We start from the raw sequence: 23,473 nt of genomic DNA, 5'->3' as shown, positions 1-23,473 counted from the left end.
AACCAGTTTCCGGTTGAATGAGAACATAACTTCCTGCCCATTGTCTTACAATGCAACCAGCTAAACCAGATTGTTGGGATTACGCAGCACAATAACCAGAGGAAACTGACAAATTTAACAGTTCTTATCTGAATCCACTTAAAACCAAACTAATAAGAAAACCATTTGACAGATTTGCTACTGAAAACTTGTTTCATAAATTCATGAATGTGTGATAGAAATGCATGGTAGCTTTAATGGTATGTACAGGTCACACTTCTATTACCTGTTTCAATTGCTTGAAATATCATTCTTGGAAATCAGTCTGATTTTGTCGGCATATCTCCAAAATGAACAGTGGTTGGAGGAGAACAGATACCTTTTACTACCAGTACAACGTGCTTATAAATAAACAATGGCTGGAGAAATCCTGCTGGAATTAAATTTGATCACTATCAAGTGTGTTCCTAAAGAACTAATTCCAATGTTGCCCCAATGATTAACTGAAATTTGACTCAAATGGAGGTACGAATGTACAATATTACACTTTTTCAGTAAAGCTCCTCTACTGAATTTAGAGGCTATAATAAATGGGCGAGTTCTATCTTTACCCTCAAAGTCTAACCAAAACCTCTAGTGTTCAGTGTTCAAGGGTTATCTGGGTGTAAACTATTGTTCAAGATATGAGCAAGCAGAGAATTCCTGTCCAACAATCTTGTGCACCCTGGGCTGATGAATGACACATTTGGCTAGATCACAGAGCAAAAGACCAGGGAGGCTTTTTTTTATGGTCTTGTTAAGAAATCTGATTGGGGGGTCTGCAAACTGGATGTAAAACTAATGCCTCTATTCCCACCTAAGGATTTAATAAGTTTGTTGTTGCTTCGCCTTCACATTCATATATTATGTTAAATTGGAAAACTTCAAATTGCAAGAAGGATTATGACGATTAACATGCATCCATCAATTTCACTGTAGGCATAATGCCAATGATGTGCTGCCTCCTTATGTCCATGATTGCCACATGCAGCCAGCATTCTGCAACACCTAGCTAAGTTATTGAGTACATCTTCAACAAGATGCCATATCCACCGTATCCATCATTGGCCTTAACACTTCCCAATCCACTATATCACCATCACACAACTACCAACAGGACTTGCCACGAACATTCATAAGCTCTACTTCACTTCACATGCAGCTCTGTTGCAAGCCTCATAACTACATCTCACAACCGGCACTTTTAGCTATCCAATCATAATACCCACTTCTCCCAAACAAATTGCACAACACTGAAACATCTACTTCATTCTGCAGAAAGTGGTGTTTTAGGAAACACCCGCAACAGCAACTGAAACAGGAGCAATAGGAACTAACAGGATTGGGAGAAGCTATCCTGAACATTTTAATGGAGGAAATTGTGCTAGCCATTATGGGAACAACAGCACTGGCATCAAACACATGTAATATGATTCACAAACTCTGCATGTTGTAGATGGTCATTAAGTATACACACACAATCCTCTTTCCAAATATGGTGTCTGCTGCTGTTTATCATAAAATCCTTACAGTGCAGAAGGAGTTCCTTTAGCCCACTGAGTCTTCACTAACTCTCCAAAAAAGCATCTTACCCAGGCCCACTCCCTTACCCTATCCCTGTACCCTTGTACATTTACCTTGATTAACCACCTAACCTGCACATCTTGGGATACTAAGGGGCAACTTAGCATGACCAATCCACATAACCCGCATATCTTTGGATTGAGAGATGAAACCGGGCACTGGAAGGAAACCCATGTAGACATGGGGAGAATGTGCAAAATTCATACAGGCATTCACCCAAGGTCGAATTCGAACCTGGGTTCCTAGCACTGTGAGGCAGCAGTGCCAACTATTGTGCTAGCTGGAAGTCTGCATGTGACATACACAATTTTTGTACATCGAGGCCTGGTAACAATAAAGGAGCGCTATAGAGTTAAATTTCATTGCATAGGTGTTTGTGCAGCATAATCTAGTCTTTGCATACATTGAAAAAGCCTGATTATAAGTAGTACAGTAAACCGGTTTACTCCATTGGCATGCATTCAACTATCTTTAAAAAGTAGTATTACTCAAATATCAGATAGTTGGGGCTGGCCCACCGAATCTATTTATAACAGAACACAATCAAGTCAAAAAGAACAAATCAGGAACACCATTCAAAAAACAAACATTATCTGAAAGAAGCTGAACTTGCGTGGAGAAGATATAACATAACACCTTCTCTTAAAAGGAACATGAAAGATCAAGGACTTTTGAAATTTGTCAATCAGCAACGTGAAATAACCTGGGGCAACTATTTGCTTATTGTTTTCCTTTTTGAATTAAAAATCTTACTAAGAAAGTGGGTTATGTACAAGGATAACATCTGATTGCAGGTTACTCAAAACTTCTGTAGATCACTTAAGAATAAGCATGTAACAATGTGCAAGAGGCACCAATTCATTTAGCAGCAGAGTTCAATCATGAGTAATTTTGTTGCTTAAGACTTTTAAGTTGCAAAGAAGGACTGAGTCTGTTTTACATGAGAAAAAATATCAAAAGATGGGTATGAAATGTCAGTTGGGGAAAATAGCTGGCAAGGACTGAAATATTCATGTCACAGGATGTTAAACGAGAAAAGGTCATCTCCACTGATGCTTCTAGACTTGCTAAGCATTTCCAGCATTTTCTGTTTCAATTTCAGATATTTTAGGGTTTCATGGTTAATTCTGAGGCAAGAAAATTAATGCAAGAAAACATATAAACAGTATAGAATTGAAACAATGAAGCAGGTTTTTTGTTACAATAACTTATATATTTCTTCCTTCAAATACTGCATTTAAATATCTTAGTTTTGTACACCTCAAAGTCAAAAGCTGGACAATACAGCTGGTAATCTGATCCTTGTTAGCAGAACACCTTTTAAGAGTGGGGAATTTTCCTAGCATCATGGTCAACATTAATCCAAAATTAAAACCTAAAATATAATTTACTGTTTTACTTTTTATGAAACCCAATTACAGTTGGCTGCTGCAATTTCCCACTCTACAACAGTGACTACGCTTGAAAGGTACTTAGTTGATTGTAAACATCTTGGGGATTTGGAAATCATGAACAGCACAATGTAATTCAAGTCTTTCTTCGTTTCAATTTTCATTTTCAACCAAAGACTTAAATTTAAGCATTTCATATTAGAGACACCTACTAAAACTGATTTTACTGGTGGAGGTGATTCTTGGCTCTAATCCATCATTTCCAAAGAAGGTTTTTTAAAAACTTATTTTCAAGAATATCAGAGATACCAACAAGGCAATCTCTATTGCCCATCCACAGTTGGACAGTGCAGCTGAAAGTCTTTAACACTGTAATTCTTGTGGCGATAACACACCCAAAACAAATAGAACTATTCTGAAGGCCCATCTAAGCATGAAAAGACAAATCACACTCCTAAAACTAAGGTTAATTATAACTAAAGGAGAATTCATAACAATTACATTTTTATCAGAGCATCATTTCCAGTTATATGATTTGCAACAGATTTCTATGAAAATAATTACCTGGCACCTTGAATGGAATGACATCTTTAAGTAGTTTCTCAGTTTCTGCTTTCTTAGCCAAAACATGAGAACGTAAAGCAAATTCATCTTGCTCTGCACGTGACACACCAAATGCCGCTGCAAGTCTATCTGCGGAGTGACCCATAGTCTCACTGGTGGAAAACTCGGCTACGGCTGGAAGCTGAAATGATGACATTAATAGGTTTAATGTTAAGTTTCAACTGAAATACAGTAGTTATGTTGTTTGCGCAATTCTGTTAATACCTGCCACACACAATGTCAATTTCCAAAGACTATTGGTAATATTTCATTTTCACTTAAATGTAAAGGAAGACAATTTAGAAGTTATAAACAATAATCATTCCACTTTTAAAAAGAGATGTGTGAAAAAAACACCTGGTTAACAGTGCAATGTATTAGACTTCTGTACAAGTAAGGATAAACATATTCGTGTTTGTCTACATCAGTGTCCATTGCAAATTAGAGTAGCCACGCATTTTATTGTTGATGTAAAATCCCTTTATATAGATCTGAGGAACACATCAAAATGTTTTTCAGGGCTGTGAAAGTACACAGTAAGATCATTTTATGTTTTCCGAAAAAAAGGTATGGGGAAAACAGAAAAACGAAGTTATGCTACACAAGTACTTTGTGTCCAGTGGCTCCTTCTTAATATAGGAAGTAGTGCTGTTAAAATGTTGTAGATCTTGCTGCAGTGGAATCTGTTCTGTTTGAACAACGGAATGGGTTCTATACAACATAGACCAATTAAATAATAGTTATGCAAGCACAGTGATGTAAAAATTAGGAATAGGCCATACAGCCTCTTTTGCCTCTTCTGTCGTACCTTGAGTCCATGGTTACATAAACTCCACTTTCCTGCCCTACCCCCATATCCTTCCTTTGCTCAAGTTCTATGATCTTAGTTATGAATATACTCAAATGCCTAAGCATCTCTCATTCCCTAGGTTGAGAACTCTAAAGATTCACAATCTTCCGAATGAAAAATATGTATCCATTTTGGAGTCCAAAAAAGCCCGCTCCTTATTCTGAGATTGTGGCCCCAAGTCCTAAGCTCTCCAAATGAGGACAAGCAGCATCTCAGCACTTATCCTGTTGATACCACTTAAACTTTTATACATTTCAATGAATCAACCCACATTCTTCTAACCTTTAGAGAATATAGGACCAATTTAATTTCTCTCCATAGAACAGCCTGTCATTCCAAGAATCAATCTAGTGAACCATTATGGCAAACTCTGCAAAGTGCTACATAAATGCAGCAATAGGTTCCTACCAATATATTGCAATCTACTTATAATAAAGCTGACAATGCTAGCTGTTTTCCTAATTGCTTGCTGTACCTACGCACTGTTTTGTATGCAAGGATCCCCAAATCACAATATACATTAGTCTCTCACCTTACAAAAAAAGCCTTCCTACAAAAATGAATATTTTCACAATTCCCCACATTATGCAACACCTTACATCTTCTTGTCAACACAGTAAGAAGTCTCACAACCCCAGGTTAAAGTCCTATTTGGTAGCACGGTAGCATAGTGGGTAGCACTGTTGCTTCACAGCTCCAGGGACCTGGGTTCAATTCCCAGCTCGGGTCACTGTCTGTGCGGAGTTTGCACATTCTCCCCATGTCTGCATGGGTTTCCTCCTGGTGCTCCAGTTTCCTCCCACAGTCCAAAGATGTGCAGGATTGGCCAAGCTAAACTGCCCCTTAGTGTTCCGGGATGCGTAGGTTAGAGGGATCAGTGGGTAAATATATGGGGATAGGGCCTGGGTGGGATCGTTATTGGTGCAGACTCGATGGGCCGAATGATCTCTTTCTGCACTGTAGGATTTCAATGGAAAAAAAATTCACAAGCTACTAGCTTTCAGAGGCTGCTCCTTCATCAGGTGAGTGGGATTTCAGTTCACAAAGGCATATAAAGACACAAACTCAATTTATAAAATAATGGTTGGAATGCAAGTTTTTACAGGTAATCAAGTCTTAAAGGTACAGACAGTGTGAGCAGACAGAGGGTTAAGCACAGGTTAAAGAGATGTGTATTGTCTCCAGACAGGATAGTTAGTGAGATTTTGCAAGCTCAGGCAAGTCGTGGGGGTTACAGATAGTGTGACATGAACCCGAGATCCCGGTTGAGGCCGTCCTCATGTGTGTGGAACTTGGCTATTAGTCTCTGCTCAGCGACTCTGCACTGACATGTGTTGTGAGAGCTGCCTTGGAGAATGCTTACCCGAAGATCAGAAGGTGTTTTTGCATGAGAGAAATATCACTGCAAAGTTAGGACATTGTAATTGGTAATTAGTCATATGGCTTGATACAAACAGAAACAAGTTCTAACAATTTACTTCAATACAGCAACGTTTTGAAACTTTCAAATTTTCTCTTTACAACCTAATTGTAAGAATGCATAGTGTTAATACCTCAGGAGCAAAATAGTCTGGGCGGACTTTTCCAAGAAGAGACAATCTCTGTCCGACTGTCTTTGCTCTATTAAGTGATAGTAAAGTCTTCCTCATCTTTCTGCTGTGACGAATGGGAACATCTGACATGAACTCCACACCACCAGCTATCACTGTTTCGCACTGACCAGCGGCAATTAAGCCAACAGCTGCAATGCAAATACAACAACATAAAGATTACTGAAGAAAGTTAGAAATTGTTCACAGAAGTTTTATTGCTCAGAAAGCTGGCTCTTTTGTATTTCACACACACTTCAAATATTTTATTCAGAATATTGAGAAAACCAAATAATTTAGAAAAATCGAGTCCCCTCCAAGAGGCATACAAAAAAATTCCAATCTAATTGAATTTATGACCAGCAGTTAAAATTGGTAACTCTACTAACATTGCATCTGATACGCCAAATTATTTCACTTGCCTGTGGTCATCGCCTGATTTGAGGAAATGCAAGCCATGGTAACTGTGTGGGATGGAGTTTTATCAGAAAACCCTGCTCCTAGGGAGGCCTGTTTAAACAATAACAGCAGTGAGTAAATGAAGCAACAGAAATAAAGCTACATTTCGCATTATAACATGAAATATACTGATATCAGGAGTCAGATGGCATTAGCTCAGTCCCAGTAACATGCTTGTGGGGAACTTTGTACTAATAAAGCTATATCAATGATATATTTCATTCATAAAACCTGATACAATTAAAGATGTTCTTCAAAAATCAAGACTTAAGCTACATTATTGGAACGAGAGAGAGTAAACTTTAAACTTCACCTGAGCGTGCTATATCTGACTTTTTAAAGGTCACTCATCTTACAGACCAGGAATCAATTGGAGTTGTCTTTCCTTATATTCTCTCATTTCAAATATTTAATTCTGTTTTTATTATTGTCTCTACCTAACTAGCTACTTATAAAATAACCATGTCAAATAACATTTCTTCTAACTTCCCTTTCAACCTATTAATCACAATGCTAAATGGAAACAAACTATTACAATCTGTCCTGGTAATAATCTAGAAATCTCTATTTGAACCCCTTAGTAATATTTTTTGTGAAACGCTGTGGTGGCACGTGGTAAATTTATTCAATTAGAGTTTGGTTTAATCTTTTAACATGGTCGCGTATGCGCAATATTTAAATCAGAAGAAACATCAACTACTATTTTCGCTCACTGAGTGAATGAAGGCCCAATTTTTTAAAAAGCAGTATATTGTGGATGCTGAAAGTCTGAAATAAAAACAGAAGATGCTGGAAATCTCAACACGTTACAGCAGCATCTGTGATCAAAGAGAGTTAACGTTTCAGGTGAGAAATCAATTCTATTCTTCTCCATTATTGCGGACATAACTTCTGAGTATTTTCAATATCTTGTTTTTACCCCAATTTTTCAAACTTTTCCACAACTATAATCTCTCATTTCTGGCGTAATTCTAATGATTTGTAACTATATCTCATACACTGCTCTATTATCCTTCGTTTCAGTAATAAAGTCCCCAATACTTCTTTGTTTTTGTATGCAATTCCTGTGTGCAAACATTCAAAATTCCTTTTTTGGTCTTTTGAATACTTGAATTTCCACCTTTAAGATTTAGATATTTACACTACTCAATCGTTTAGTTGTGTGTGTATATGGAGGTGGGGGGGGCATCAAATATTGTGAGCATGGGAATTATGGCGCAACTCATCTTTTAATCCTCTAATTTATCCTGATGCCTAGTCCATAAATACCTAATCTTGGAGTGAAAACTCTGTTCTGTGTCTGTGGAAGATTTCTGGTTAAGTTTTGGGACAAAATGCCAAGTTAAAGTCATGGAAATCCTCAATGGAAGGAAGCAGTCCGAGCTGACTGTGATGGAACTGAGCCCTCGATATGGCGATTTTGTCGGTGAGCAGGATCTTGACCTGGCGAAGTAGAAGGTGTTTTAGATGATGACTGCCAAATTGATTAAGGTTATAGATGACAAACTCAGCTCTTTGGCACGGAATTTCAGTGCGCGTGTTGCTGAACTGCAGAATACCGATAAGAAGCTTGATGCAAAGAAAAGGTGAAGATCCTTCTTGATGAGAATGCAGCTTCTTCAATTGAAGACTGATTTCAATCCTCAGAATTTAGTTAAATGGTATGTTAGGTATCTGGAGAGCCGGGGTCATTGGAGGAGTGTCCACGTGACCGGCTTTCAGAAGGAGCCAAGGGTGAGCTTCTCCTAAATTTTTTGAGAACTAGCCATCACATCTTCTTAATTTTGGCACGAAAGCTGGATTTATTAATCTGGAAAGAGTACATCGTATCATGTTTGAGGCCTAATTCCCAGTCAGGATTCGTGTGTTTTCATAGTTTTGGTTGCAAAGGTTTCGATGAGACTGGATTTATCATTTTGGCAGGGATGATCTAGTATGTGAGCAATGAGTGAATTTTGCCTGTTATCCTTTGAAAACCAGGGTCATCCACTCATTTATAATGAAATGCAGCCCTCCACGTGTTCCTTTAATTATCTGAAGCCAATAACATAGATTTGATCCTACTATATCCTCATTATGCCAGGTTGCAATGTGACATGGGGAACTACCTGCATTGGTCTGGTCCTGTGTCAAAATTGAATCCTAGTGGTTTTAGGAGCTTGAGTATGTCGGGGAGCATTCTGGGTAGGTTGTATAGTACTAACACCTTGCGATATTTATCAAATTTTACTTCTTATAATCCTTACATTTACGATGATGGTAGATAATATGCGATATCTTTTACTCTTGTCATGGTTAATACAAGGAGCGCCACTGCAGGGAGGTGGATGGGTAGCATGGTGTAGAGATTGCGGGTAAGGCCCAAACAAGTCCTCACAGATGGCGATGAAAATCCTGTTAGAACTATTGGTCTCTCAGTTTATTTCTGCATTTTTGTTATTTTGGGACCAAAGAATCTCTGATGGACTCCTGTAAAGGTGCAGACAGAGTATATATCCTGGAAAATACTTCGTCCCTGATAGAGCTGGAGATGGGGAAATGCGGTTTGGTGCCCATCTAAGCATGGTGGAAGAATACTTGGCTGATCAGCCTTTTCTATACCTTGTCAATGTCCTTGACTGAATTCGCAATGGCAATAGCTTCTGAGAAAATCCTGGAATACAAGTTGTGGCTCTGTCTCTAGTATCCTGAAAGCTGGGGCGTACACTATTGTGCCATGTATTCATGGCTTTATCTTGTTATTCCCCAAATTCTGATGAACTCTTTTGTTGCTTGTATCTTTGGAGGTGCCATTTGTAATGAATAATCCGAATGAACTGCATTGGTGAAAAAATGATTGTGCTGTACTCTAGCAACCTTTGAGTGTTAGTATTGTTCGTGAAAATAGGAACAATCTTCAATAAAAGTATATATTTTTTAAAACCAGTTTACAGTCCAGATTGATATCCTCACGTGTGGTGTTAGGCCCAAGTCTAGGACCGCATAACTAATTGCAAATACTGCAAATGAAGTCAAATGTAGACTGGGCAGAGGCATTAACTTTGCACTGCACTCGTTTCTTAGTTTGACTCAGTTCTCCTCAAATGTCAGATTGCTTTATGGCAAAGAATTTCCATTTGGGTCTGTCCAGGGTTGTTTTTACCCAAAGTCTTGGGATCCAGCTTGCAAGCTCCAAGATTATGTGGGATGTCCTGTAGTGGGCTCCCATGATCAGCTGCTAATACAGTACTGCTTTTGGTATTAGGGATCCACATGACTGAACCACAAAGCTGAGCTTTGATGTGTATGCTCTGAATGCCAGATACTCAAAACTCAGCTTCGTAAGGACCTCAGTGTAGGAGGTTTTCTCCTGTCATTTAATGCAAATAGACTTCAGAAAGTGAAGTTGCAAAGCTTCTGTTTGCTTTGTATGATGCTGGTAGGTTATTAAAGTCTCGAATCCATAAAAAGTAGTGCAAGAGCAAATGCCTGATAGGCTTTGATCTTTGTTCTGAGATAAACTACATGCGCTTTCCAAGATATGAGAGTCTGTCAGTGAACTTGCGTTTGCTAGGTGATAGGCGATTTTGTAATCTAGCGTGGTATTATTGGAGAGGATAGCAAATTTTTGTAATGAAAAGAGGGTATATTCTGTAGAATGACAGTGGGGTCTTAGACTATGTGACGAGGAGCAGATAGATACAAGATCTCTATCTTTGTCAGACATGTCAGGCCAAAGTGTTCTGAGACCAGGGCGAAGTAACCAACTAACTGAATGTTCTCTGGAACGTATGCTATGAGAGCTCAGTTGTTAGTGAACAAGACTGATAGCAGTTTGATTTTTTTTTGCTTCAGCTTGCACCAATTCAGATATTAGTATATGGAATTGCACATTTTATAAAATTAATTTAAGGTATGTTGGCATTTCTGGCTATGGCAGTATTTATTAACCATCCCCAATTACCAGAGACTGTGATGGTGAGCTTTCTTCTTGAACTGCTGTAGTCCACATACTGTTGCGAAAGGGTTCTGAGATTTTGACCAAGGAGCAGTGAAGGAATGGTGATACATTTCCAAGTCAAGATGGTGAGTGACTTGGAGCTGAACTTCCAGGTGGTGGTGTTCCATATGTCTGTTGCCTTTGTCCTTCTAGATGGTAATAGTCATGGGTTGGGAAAGTGCTACCCAAGGAGCCTTGGTCAGTTCCTGCTGTGCATCTTGTAAATGGTACACACTGCAGCCACTGTGCATCAGTGGTGGAGGAAGTGAACTTTTATGGATGGGATGTCAATCAAGGAAACTGCTTTGTCCTAGATGGTACCAAACTTCTCATGGGTTGTTGGAGCTGAACTCATCCAGGAAAGTGGAGAGTATTCCGTCACGTTCGTGATTTGTATCACGAGGATGGTGGACAGGCATTTAGAAGTCAGGAGGGTGGCATGGTGGTACAGTGGTTAGCACTGTTGCCTCACAGCGCCAGGGACCTGGGTTCAATTCCAGCCTCAGGTGTCTGAATGGAGTGTGCATGTTCTCCCCATGCCTGCATGTGTTTCCTCTGGGTGCTCCGGTTTCCTCCCACAGTCCAAAGATGTGCAGGTCAGATTGATTGGCTATGCTAAATTGCCCCTTAGTGTCAGGGGGATAAGGAGGGTAAATATATGGGAGCTCCAGGGCTACAGCCTGGGTGGGAACAGACAGACATTTCTGTGGTCGTGGCTCTAGAATGATGCATTGCCTCCCTGGTACCTGGGTCAAAGATGTCATAGAACAGCTGCAGGACATTCGTCTGGGGAAGGTGAGCAGCCAGAGGTCATGGGCACATTAGGACCAAATACCTAGATATGAAGTGGGATGTAGTCCTGCAATCAGAGTGTAGGGAGCTAGGTAGAAACTGGTAATCTCCGGGTTACTCCCAGTGCCATGTACAAGTGAGTCCAGGAATAAGAGGATAAGGCAGATGAATGTGTGGCTGGAAGGATGGTACAGGAAGGAGGGCATTAGATTCCTGAGACACTAGGACCGGCTCTGGAGAAGATGGATGGATTGCATCAGAACAGAGCTGTGACTGAGTTTCTTGAGGGGTGTCTGTGAGTGCTATTGGGAGGACTTTAAACTAACTCAGCAGGTGTGTAGGAACCAAGAGAAAATATTAGAGGAATAACAGGGTGCACAAAATACTGGAGGGACAGATAGCACTAGTATAGAGTAGTAAATTAACAGGTAAAATCTGAATAAGAGAGAAAATAGGGGTGGCACAGTGGCTAGCACTGTTGCCTCACAGTGCCAGGGACCTGGGTTCAATTCCAGCCTCAGGTGTCTGTGTGGAGTGTGCATGTCCTCCCCATGCCTGCGTGCGTTTACTCTGGGTGCTCCGGTTTCCTCCCACAGTCTAAAGATGTGCAGGTTAGATTGACTGGCTATGCTAAATTGCCCCTTAGTGTCAGGGGGATAAGGAGGGTAAATATATGGGGACTCATGAACTCAGGTTTGATTCTTGGCTTGCGTGACTGTCTGTGTGGAGTCTGCGCATTCTCCCCCAAGTCTGTGTGCTTCGGTTTCCTCCCACAGTCCAAAAGACGTGTCGGTTAGGGGCATTGGTAATGCTAAATTCTCCCTCAGTATCCCCGAATAGGCACCAGAGTGCAGCAATTAAGAGATTTTCACAGTAATTTCCTTGCAGTGTTAATGTGCGCCTACTTGTGACTAATAAATAAACTTTAAAAGTTTTAAATGAGAAAGAAAGGATGAAGAGGGGCAAATGTTCCTGGATATTGTTCAAAAAAATTTCTACACTTCGTATCCATTCCAACAAGAAAGGATATACTGACAGCAGTTATGGAGGCAGAAAAGATCCACAGATTGAGAGGCTCAAAATCACGAGGGACAGGTCAAACTAGATAGGAAGAAACTGTTCAGACTCATCAAAGGATCAAGAGAGAGTAGGCACAGATTTAAATTATTTGCTAAAGTAGGAAATGTGACGTGAGTAAAAAAACATTTTCACAGAGTGAGTAGTTTGGGCCTGAATGCATTGCCTGGCAGTGTGGTGGAGGTAGGTTCAATTGAGACATTCAAGAAGGTATTAGATGATCATTTGATAGAAACAACATGCAGGGGTAAAGGAAAAAGGCAGGGGAATGACACTAACTCAAAATGCTCATTTGGAGAGCGGCACAGAAACGGTGGCTGAACAATTCAATGACCGTGTGTTCAAGACTCCTAGGGCCACTTCCTCCTGACTGTATACCACTGTGTCATTACCTCTACAGGACATTCCCAGGAATAATGATTATGATGATGTCTGGGACATTATCTGTAAGGTACGACTCCATACGTCATACTGTTGCTCGACTAATCTGCGAGACAGCTGTGTGTCAAATCTCCAGTAAGGTGGGCTTTGCAGAGCCAACATATCAGGTTGTCAATTTCCAAGTGGTCCGTCCAGTTTCATACGACAGATTGGCTTGCTAGGCAATTAAGGCACTTCATAGTCAACCACATTGCTGTGGGTCTGGAGTCACATGTAGGCAAAATTAGATAAACTAATAGATGTCTATCAGATGGGTTTTTATGACATTCAACTATGGTTTCACAGTCATCTTTGTAATTGTAGATTTTTATTGAATTAATGTACCATCTTCAACCGAGATGAGAGTCAAATCTGGGTACAGCAACAATACCACTATGTCACCGTTTCCCCTTTTCTATTTGTCCAAACTACAATCTATGTCTTCCTGTGATCTACTGAATTCTCCTCTACTTTTTTGCTTTCTCATTTGCTATTAGAATACTTTGGTAGCAATCTTGTGCAGAATCAAATTAAGCATCCACGCAGATCTCAGGGCATACCACTAGCCACATCTCACCCATTAAAAAAACACCAAATTTCTCATGACTCTTATTTCTGACTCCCAGCCACCCTCCAATGATGCAGCTACAATCCCTTTGGGAAGTTTTTATTTCCACAGCAAATCTCTCATGCAACCATATATCAAATTCATTCTGAAAATTCACATGTACATCAATGGCATTCCCTTTACACTCCATTTCACAAAACATCAAATCAGTCAATTACATTATGTCCTTTACAAATTGTGTCACTGTTTCTCCTTAGGCCTTTTTAAGTGTTCAAAATGTCCATTTCATAGAATAGTAATTATCCAAATCTGTACTGCTGGTGATTAAGCCTCAGAACACACCAAATTTCTTGGCAAATCTTAATTCCCACCTATTATTCAGCAGCCTACAAAATGCCGTTTGTTGGTTCTGAACTTCAGTTAAATAGCATCTTCAATTCTTTGATCTCTGAAGGACATTTTCTTTCCAGCACTAAATTATTTCCCTTAATTAAAATTGCCACTCCTCCTTCCCCATCTTTCCTGAATACCTTACAATCAGGAATAATAAGCATCCAATTCCCATCTTGTTTTGAGTTAGATTTCAATTGTTGCCTCTACATTAGATTCCTACATAGCTGTTTGCACCTGCAGCTCATTGACCTTACTAATCACACATTGGGTATTTACATACATGCCCAATGCAGAAGTCTTTGTATTTTCTATGGTCCCACTTAATTCGATATTATTTATAAACATCTTTCCCAGTCTTCTGTTCACCTTGCTTCTACTAATATCGCAGAGTACTTGGAAGTGCATGATAAAGTAGGACTGAGTCAGCATGGCTTTGTCAGAGGGAGGTCATGTCTGACAAATCTGTAAGAGTTCTTTGAGGAAGTAACAAGGAAGTTAGATAAAGGAGAACCAGTGAACGTGATTTATTTAGATTTCCAGAAGGCCTTTGACAAGGTGCCACATAGCAGATCGTTAAATAAGTTAAGCGCCCATGGTATTAAGGGTAAGATCCTGGCATGGAGAGAGGATTGGCTGACCGGCAGAAGGCAGAAAGTGAAGATAAAGGGGACTTTTTCAGGACGGCACTAGTGGTGTGCCTCAGGGATCAGTGCTGGGATACAACTTTTCACAATATACGTCGACGATTTGGAGGAAGGAACTGAAGGCACTGTTGGTAAGTTTGCAGATGATACAAAAATATTTAGAGGAATAGGTAGTATTGAGGAAACAGGGGGCTGCAGAAGGATTGGGACAGGTTAGGAAAGCGGGCAAAGAAATGGCAAATGGAATACAATGTGGAAAAGTGTGAGGTTCTGTACTTTGGAAGGACGAATGGAGGCACAGACTATTTTCTAAATAGGAAAATGCTAAGGAAATCAGAAACACGAAGGGACTAGGGAGTCATTGTTCAAGATTCTCTTAAGGTTAATGTGCAGGTTCAGTCAGCAGTTAGTAAGGCACATGCAATGTTAGCATTCATGTCGTGAGGCTTAGAATACAAGAGCGGTGATGTACTTCTGAAGCTGTATAAGGCTCTCGTCAGACCCCATCTGAAGTACTGTGAGCGGTTTTAGGCCCCATATCTAAGGAAGGATGTGCTGGCCTTGGAAAGGGTCCAGAAAAGGTTCACAAGAATGATCTCTGGAATGAAGAGCTTGTCGTACGAGGACCCGTTGAGGACTCTGCGTCTGTACTCGGAGTTTTGAAGGATGGAGGGGATCTTATGGAAACTTACAGGATATTGCGATACCTGGAATACAGTGGATGTGGAGAGGATGTTTCCACTAGTAGGAAAAACTAGAACCAGAGCGCACAGCCTCAGGCTAAAGGCACGATCCTTTAAAACAGAGATGAGGAGAAATTTCTTTAGCCAAAGAGTGGTGAATCTGTAGAACTCTTTGCCGCAGAAGGCTGTGGAGGCCAGGTCATTGAATGTCTTAAAGACAGAGATAGATAGGTTCTTGATTAATAAGGGGATCAGGGGTTATGAGGAAAAGGCAGGAGGGTGGGGATGAGAAAAATATCAGCCAAGATTGAATGGCAGAGCAGAATCAATGGGCGAGTGGCCTAATTCTGCTCTTATGTCTTCCTTTATAAATATTGTATTTTGGTGGCCCAAACCTCCATTGAATTGATTTTAATTTTTCATCCACCAAGGTAATGGGTCTCAACTCTATTCTGGTTCAACCCATCCATCTTGAACAGGTCCTTCCTGCCACAGAGCTGGTTCCAATGTCCCAGGAATCTGAAGTCCTCCCTCTTGCACCATAATTCGAGTCACATATTAGCCTGCCATTCTTCCAGTTGTTGCACCAGGATGTAACCCAAAGATATCTACTTTTGAAGTCATGCTTGTTAAATTTACTTTCTAGCTCTATAAGCTCTGACTGCAAAATCTTAATACTTTTCATCCCTATATTGTTAGTCTATGACATTTCCCCAGCAATATCATCTGTACACTCTCAGTAATATGCAACAGTCCTCTATTGCTAAAAAACATATACACTTTCACCTACGTGAAATTCTGTAACTTGTATTCTTGCAATATTTAATAAAAAAGCATCCAGGTAAAAAATAACCATTATCCATATCCCACAAATTTGAAGAACAAATGCAGCACTTTTCTTTCTGTTTCAACAATTCGGTTAAAAATCAAGAGGTTAACTCCCAAAACTACACAATATTATTTTAAACAAAAGCCTCAGCTTGCTCTGAGATCTAAATTTATTTTGGCGTACCACTCTTCATGATGCAAGTAGGATTAATTGTTGGTATATGAAGTAAGGATTCTCTGTTACAACCTGTGAACCATGCAATCATTTATCTAGATACTGGGCAGAAAGAGATACACTTTGGATTTGTAAGGTAAAGGGTGTCCATTTACAAGTGTGGAGGCTGACATTAAACTGAAGAAAATATCTAGTATAAAAACGGTGATAGCAATCTTTTTACGTTGCAGTGCTGTCAACTGTTGCCAAAAATAAAATAACAACCACCTTAAATTGTGGTACTCTTACATACCTCTCGAGCTACATTGCTTGTTTTGACCTCTTGAATAACAGTACCAAACACTATGTAGTCCACATCTGCTTTTGGAACATTAGTCCTTGTAAGTAGTCCCCTATATGAATAAAAATGTTGTCAGTTTCCATAATGAGTTTCAATATTCCAAAATGGAACACAATGTATATGCGAGCGTTCCAAACTTTAATCATCTTACTGTAATGCTGCTCTGGCCAAATCATGCGGCATCAAATCTGTGTACCTGCAAGAGCACAGACTCAACATATTACCAACAGATAATTAGGTTTTTAAAGAGTTATATAAAAATCCATTCTGCTAATAAAAAGAATTATACATGGCACTAAACTATTCATGACTTGAAAATTCAACTTGCCCACCAGCCAGGAGCAGATTTCTTTTTCAGTTCCATGAATTGAAAAGGATTAGATTCCTTCTATTAACATTTCCCCTCCAATACTCCCATCCTTCAGTATTATTCTGCAGATGCAGAGCAAGGGTATTTACAGGACTCAGCTGCTTTGGTTGCCACGGTTAAACATACACATAGAAAAACATGCAAACAATAGGCACACAAGTCGCAGCTGCAAATACCATATAAGCTCACATAAATGACTATCCTCAGGGGTTATTTTCCTTTTGAAAAAGCAGAGATGAAAATCAAAAGAAAAATTCTATGCTTCAACAAAAGTTGTGACTCGACATCTCGACAAAGAAGCTTTTAGACAACAGGGCTGGATTTTTGTCTTCACGGCAGGAATCAGGAGTTGGGAATTTTCCCAACTCCATTTTGGCAGTACCTGACTTCCATATTTTCATCTCAAGGGCATGGTCAAGGCCTGGAAAGAGGCCTGTCGCCCCGCTGCCTCCCGAAGCAATAAGGAATGTCATGGCAGAAAGGTTAGAAGGCAATTGTGACAACAGAAGCAGACAGAATCTTGTGATCAATCACTGCATTGAAAGCATATTAAAAATCCATACATACTTAAAAACATATCATACTGATGGGCCTTCTTCTGAGCCATAAACTATCACCTAAAAACACCTTATAAATTTATCTTCCAAAAGACCAGAATTTCTCTATGTTCACGTCTCCTCTGAGAAGCGTGAGCCTCATATCCCACACAAGCTGACCCGACTCCACCAAATTTGCAGGAGGGTGGCGTTTTAAATGCCCACCCCTACAATGCAGCCGGCAAGGTCAGGAGTACTGCATGCGGCCTCACAATTTGCACCCTTATTCCAAGCTGACAAAAATTGCCACAGACAAGGATCGGAGTGGGAATCCCACAATCAGCTTGTATCCGCAACAATGCCCTTTCATGTTGGTTTCGGCATGGACAGAAGCATAAAAATCTGTCCCTAAGCGTGATGTGCAGATTCAAACTACACAACTCTTATTACTTACGTGGTACCGGACATTAAGAATGGAATTCGGACTCCTTCAACCAGGACAACATTTCTTATCCCTTGTTTTGCTAGAGTTTTCTTACTGGTTCCTTGTGCTGCTGGACAGAATTTTAAGATAACGTAAACTTATAACACCAAAAGGCTCAAAGTCAAGCATCAAATTAACCAGCAAGTAAATGCACGCTAGTGATTAGAAAAATTGGTGTGAAAACACTGTACCTTTAGATTGAGTGTGAGCTACTGAGCTCAACAAACGCGTACCTAGTTTCAAAAGAAATGATATTATCAGTAAACCTTGCAGCTTATTTATCTCACTAAAGATGTCATTACAAATTTGGATGTCCACTATAAATCTCACCAACTTTTACAGATGCACCATAGAAAGCATTTTTTCTAGTTGTACCACAGCTTGGTATGACTCCTGCTCTGTAACAAGACTTCAAGAAACTACAAACGGTCATGAACGAGACCCAGTTCATCACTCAAACCAGCCTCCCACTCATTGAATCTGTCTACACTTCCTACTGCCTCAGAAAAACAGCCAGCATAATTAAGGATCCCATGCACTCTGGACATACTCTCTTCCACCTTCTTCTGTGGGAAGAAAGATACAAAAATCAGATGACACCTACCAACTCAAGAAAATCATCTTCTCTGCTGCCATCAGACTTTTGAATGGACCTACCTTACATTAAATTGATCTTTCTCTACACTCTAGCTATGACTGTAAACACTACATTTTGCATTCTACTTTCCTTCTGTATGAACAGTATGTTTGCGCACAAGAAACAATACTTTTCACTGTAGATCAAGACATGATACAATAATAAATCAAATCAAATGTCAAAAACATTGCATATTTGTACAATGCTTTTATGTAGCAAAACATCCCAAGGCATTTCACAGGAGCAATATAATAAAGCAATATTAGGCACTGAGTCAGATAAAATGATATTAGGGCAGACAGTAAAAGTTTGGTCAGAGAAGGCCTGGGTTTAAAACACACTTCTTAAAGGAAAAAGAGAGGGAAGAAAGCTAGAAAGGTTGAAGAAGAAAATTCTGGGGCTTAGGGACGAGGCAGTTGAATACAAGAACAGAAAAATAGACGTAGACCACACAGACACATCCTCTAATTTATTCCATCCGTGTGCAGAATGAATTTTGTTATGTGCCCTAATATCAAGGTAATGGTGGATTGCACTAACAATAGAATCAAAAAACCTACATATAATATATATATATTTCAAAAGTTACCACAGGCATAGAAGAAAGAATACCAGCCTCAGCCATTGACATGGTAACATGCTAGTTCTCAAATTACAAGATATACTGAATTAAACTTTAAATTTATGGTGCTGGCATTTGAAATCCCAACCTCTTGGTTTTAAGTTCAGTACCATAACCACTATACTACCATATATGAAAGAGGCATTTGTTAGTTTTCATGTTGTAGCTTGAACTGTGATCATTTGACAAACAGTTGAATTGGTAATCACAGCTCAAGGAACAAGAATCTTTTCTTTTAGGACATAGATAGAACTTAGAACAATACAGCACAGCACAGGCCCTTTGGTCCTTGATGTTGTGTTAAGCTATATCCAGACCCAAGATCAAGGTATATCCCACTCCCTATCGTCATGGTGTGCTCCATGTGCCTATCCAATAACCGCTTGAAAGTTCCAAAAGCGACCGACTCCTGTCACAGCAGGCAGAGCATTCCACACCCCAATCACTCTCTGAGTAAAGAATCTATTTCGGACATCTCTCCTATGTCTCCCACCATGAACCTTATAGTTATGCCCCCAGTAACAGCTACATCCACCCGAGGAAATAGTCTCTGTACGTCCACTCCATCTATCCCTCTCATCATCTTATAAACCTCTATTAAATTGCCGCTCATCCTCCTCCACTCTAAAGAAAAAAGCCCCAGCTCCCTCAACCTTTCCTCATAAGACCTACCCTCCAAACCAGGCAGCATCCTGGTAAATCTCCTCTGCACTTTCTCCAATGCTTCCACATCCTTCTTATAGTGAGGCGACCAGAACTGAACACAATATTCCAAATGTGGTCTCACCAACGTCCTGTATAGTTGTAGCATAACCCCACGACTCTTAAACTCAAACCCCCTGTTAATAAACACTAACACACTATAAGCCTTCTTCACGGCTCTATCCACTTGAGTGGCAAGCTTCAGAGATCTGTGGACATGAACCCCTTTTAATATGACAATCTCAAAATAAAAAAAGCAAAGGTGGTTTGCCGTTTGAAATAATTTTTAAAATGTCTCTATGAACTAAGACACAGTGTTCTTGTAAGTTAAGGGAATATTGAAGGGGAAACTATGTCGGGGAACTGGGGAACAAAGTATTGTAGTGAAGAGAGAATAGAATCCCAGAAGGGAGAATGGCTGTCAGAGTAGTTTTTGGGGGAAGAAGTAGTGACATTTTATTTCACTTCCAACTTTTTTTAGGTTAAAAATCTCTGAATTGCGAAGTGATAAACTAGTTAGTTACTTTTACAGCAAACCATCTTTCACAGTACATACAAAAGAGAATTGGGGAGAGGTGGTATTTGAAAGTACACACAGTTTAAAATCATGAGATAATCTCACAAGAATCTTTGTTTTATCATCTGGAGATCTGAGCTAGAAATCCAAAGCTTTTCACAACTCCCTGGAAATAGCCTTGTATTTTTAATGTGTTGAATATCTTTGGGATTATTTTCCAATGGAATGTATTTTTGTTGAACATTTTGAATAGCGTCTTTAAATGTTTCCCACTTTTTTTTTAAACAACCATACCATTCTATGTACCCAAGCCATCTTACCCAGCTCTTCCCTCATACCTATGTTATTGGCTTTAACTTTAAGATTTTTGCTTGTGATTCGAATATATTGTTTTCAAACTTAATCATAGAATCCCCACAATGCAGAGAACACTATTCGGCCAATCAAGTCTGCACCAACCTTCTGAAAGAACATCTTACCCAGGTCCACCCCTTTGCCTTATCCCCGTAACCCCGCACATTTACCATGGCCAATCCACCTAACCTGCACAGCTTTGGACTGTGGGAGGAAACCTGAGCACCCAGAGGAAACCCATACAGACAGAAAGAGGATGCGCAAACGCCATACACTCCCCCAAATCTGGAAATGAATCTGGGTCTCTGGTGCAGTCTTGCAGCGGTGCCAATGACTGTGCCATCATGCCACCCATTCAATTGTATATGATCACTATTTCCCAATAGATAATTTACTATAATATTGATAATTGATCCTGCCTTAATACTGGATTTAAAATACTTTATCCCTAGTTAGTCCCACAATATATTGCTCAAGGAAATGATCACAATAGCAACCTACAAACTGAAAGCAGGACCACCAATAATAGAATGATAAGTGATGAGCAAGAAGTCAAAATTAGATGAGTGCGGGTAGCTTGGAGAGTTGTGGAGTTGGAATAGATTGCAGCAAGAGAGGGATGAGGCCATGAAGCTATTTGTAAACAAAGGTGAGAATCTTAAAAGTGCAGCATTGTTTAACTAAGAGCAATGTAGGTCACTGAACACTTGGGAAAAACACGACTTGCTGCACGATAGGACAACTGCAGCAAAGATTTGGATAATCTCATCTTTATGGAGGGCAGAATACGCATGTCAAAATAGTCAAGATCAGAGGTAACAAGGCACGAATGAGTGTTCCAACAGCAGATGAGCTGCAGCGGGGATGAAGTCGGGCGATATTACCAAAGTGGAAATAGATGATCTTATTGTTGCCATGGATATGTGGTTGGAAGTTCATCTTGGCATCATGAATAACAGCAAGTTGTGAACAGTTTGGCTTGATTTCAGACTGTTACCAGGGAAAGGGATGGAATTGGTTGCTATGGATGGAGCAAGGATCAAAGATAGTTGCTTCATTCTTCCCATGTATCTAGTTGGATGGTATATTTAAGTGTAAAAATATAAAACTCATGGTATGAAAGAAACATTGTTGTAGTTTTAAATAAATAAATAATTTCAAACGGTATCTCGAGACCCACATTTTTCAGATTGGAGGACGAATCAGTCGGTCAATTTTGGGATGCTTGCTTTCCTTACGTACATTAATGATCTAGACTGTAGTGTGCCAGGCATGATTTCAAAATTAGCGGATGATGTGGAAATTGGACACGTTGCCTACAATGATGAGCATAGTTTTGAACTTCCAAAGAGATGACCTTTTGGTGGACAGGGCAGAAAAGTGGTAGATGAAGTGGGTTGTGATTCATTTTGGCCGAATGAATGTGAGACAGAGTAAAAATAAAGGGAGAAACAGGAACAAAGGAACCTTGGTGCCTATGTAAACAAGTCATTGAGAGAGCAGTTAATAAAGCAGAAAATATCCTAGGTTCCATTAATTGGAGTATCAAGTACAAGGGCAAGGAGATCATGTTGAATATGGATATTAGTTAGGCTCATCTGGAGTGCTGTGTCCAGTTCTGAGCACCATACTTGAGGAAAGATGTGAAGGCATTCGAGAGAGTACAATGGAGATTCACAAGAATGATTTGAGGCATAAACAACTGCAGCTATGGTGGCACAGTGGTCAGCACTGCTGCCTCACAGCACCAGGGACCCAGGTTTGAGTACAGCCTTGGGTGACTGTCTGTGTGGTGTTTGGATGTGCTCTCTGTACCTGCCTGTGTTTTCTAAAGGATGCACCAGTTTCCACCCACAGTCCAAAGATGAACACATTAAGTGGATTAATCATGGCAAATGCATAGCGTTACAGGGATAGGGCAGACGAAGAGCCTGGGTGGGGTGCTCTTTTGGAGAGTTGGTGCACACTCCATGGGCTGGATTGCCTTTCTGCACTGTAGGGATTCTGTGGTTTCTATGAGGATATATTAGAAAGGTTAGGAAAAGAATTGATAGAGGTATGCTAAGTATTCAAAAGGGATTTGGATTGTTATCTGAAAAGAGAGGAAGGGCATGATTACAGCCATAAGGCAGTAGAGTGGAATTAGATAGAATGCTCTTTCAGAGAGCCAGTTCAGATTCAATGGGCCAAATGGTCTCCTTCTGCACTTTAAAGATTCTTTGATTAATATCCTTATGAATCTTTACATTTTTATCATTTTCAGCTTCTCAGGTAAAAATAAATAAATTTTCACTTCAGAGAAGTAGCAGTGAGATTATCAAGTATTGCCACACAGCGTTGCAATGATTTCCCTAAAACCCTTACATAATTGGTGTGACAAGGAGTAAATACAAATGTGAAAATACACGCATGTAAACATATTACATCTCTCCATTTTCTCCAAGACAGCACAATTACAATCAACATGAGCTGCGGGGATCTGTTCTCAACATCCTAATCACATCACTCAGCCATTTACTTAGATGTCTACAACAGAGGAATCATTTTCCCTGTACATGCTCTTCCTCCAATAGCAAGACAGATAGTGCCTCCCCAAAAAGCACAACTAAGAATGGGAACTCATCAGTATGAGTGAAGGTGATCTTGCTTTCTCCCATTCAATCGTGTCTTAAATTTGTGCTCCAGCAGGAGCCATCACTGACAATACAGGTATTAAAAGAATAGAGATTACTGAATGAAATATTTCTACTTCTACAAACTGTGAAAATACTGATAATGATCCAATTGCAATGCTCTATTACTTTTAAATGGAAGTGCTCCCCCAACCCCAGATGTGAACTTTTGACTAAAAAAAAAAC

General features: G+C 39.8%; 1 protein-coding gene across 4 annotated transcripts in view; it reads right to left on the bottom strand.

Moving 5' to 3' along the window:
• hadhb (hydroxyacyl-CoA dehydrogenase trifunctional multienzyme complex subunit beta) overlaps positions 1–23,473 on the bottom strand; it is a 37,248-nt gene that overhangs the window by 11,759 nt on the left and 2,016 nt on the right. For 3 of the 4 annotated variants that reach the window (XM_080192295.1, XM_080192294.1, XM_080192296.1), the window contains exons 3-9: positions 17,975–18,016; positions 17,754–17,850; positions 16,545–16,589; positions 16,346–16,445; positions 6,458–6,545; positions 6,000–6,187; positions 3,558–3,738 (exon numbers count right to left, since the gene is read on the bottom strand). In XM_080192295.1, coding sequence (XP_080048421.1) covers positions 3,558–3,738; positions 6,000–6,187; positions 6,458–6,545; positions 16,346–16,445; positions 16,545–16,589; positions 17,754–17,850; positions 17,975–18,016 — 741 coding nt within the window. The remainder of the gene's footprint in view (positions 1–3,557; positions 3,739–5,999; positions 6,188–6,457; positions 6,546–16,345; positions 16,446–16,544; positions 16,590–17,753; positions 17,851–17,974; positions 18,017–23,473) is intronic. The other variant, XM_080192297.1, reaches the window with a different exon arrangement.

Source organism: Carcharhinus amblyrhynchos, chromosome 7 (assembly GCF_965287045.1).
Source record: "Carcharhinus amblyrhynchos chromosome 7, sCarAmb.v2.hapA, whole genome shotgun sequence".
Taxonomy (NCBI): Eukaryota; Metazoa; Chordata; class Chondrichthyes; order Carcharhiniformes; family Carcharhinidae; genus Carcharhinus; species Carcharhinus amblyrhynchos.
Note: the sequence above shows the minus strand (reverse complement) of the source record. Positions and strands in the feature narration are given on the sequence as shown.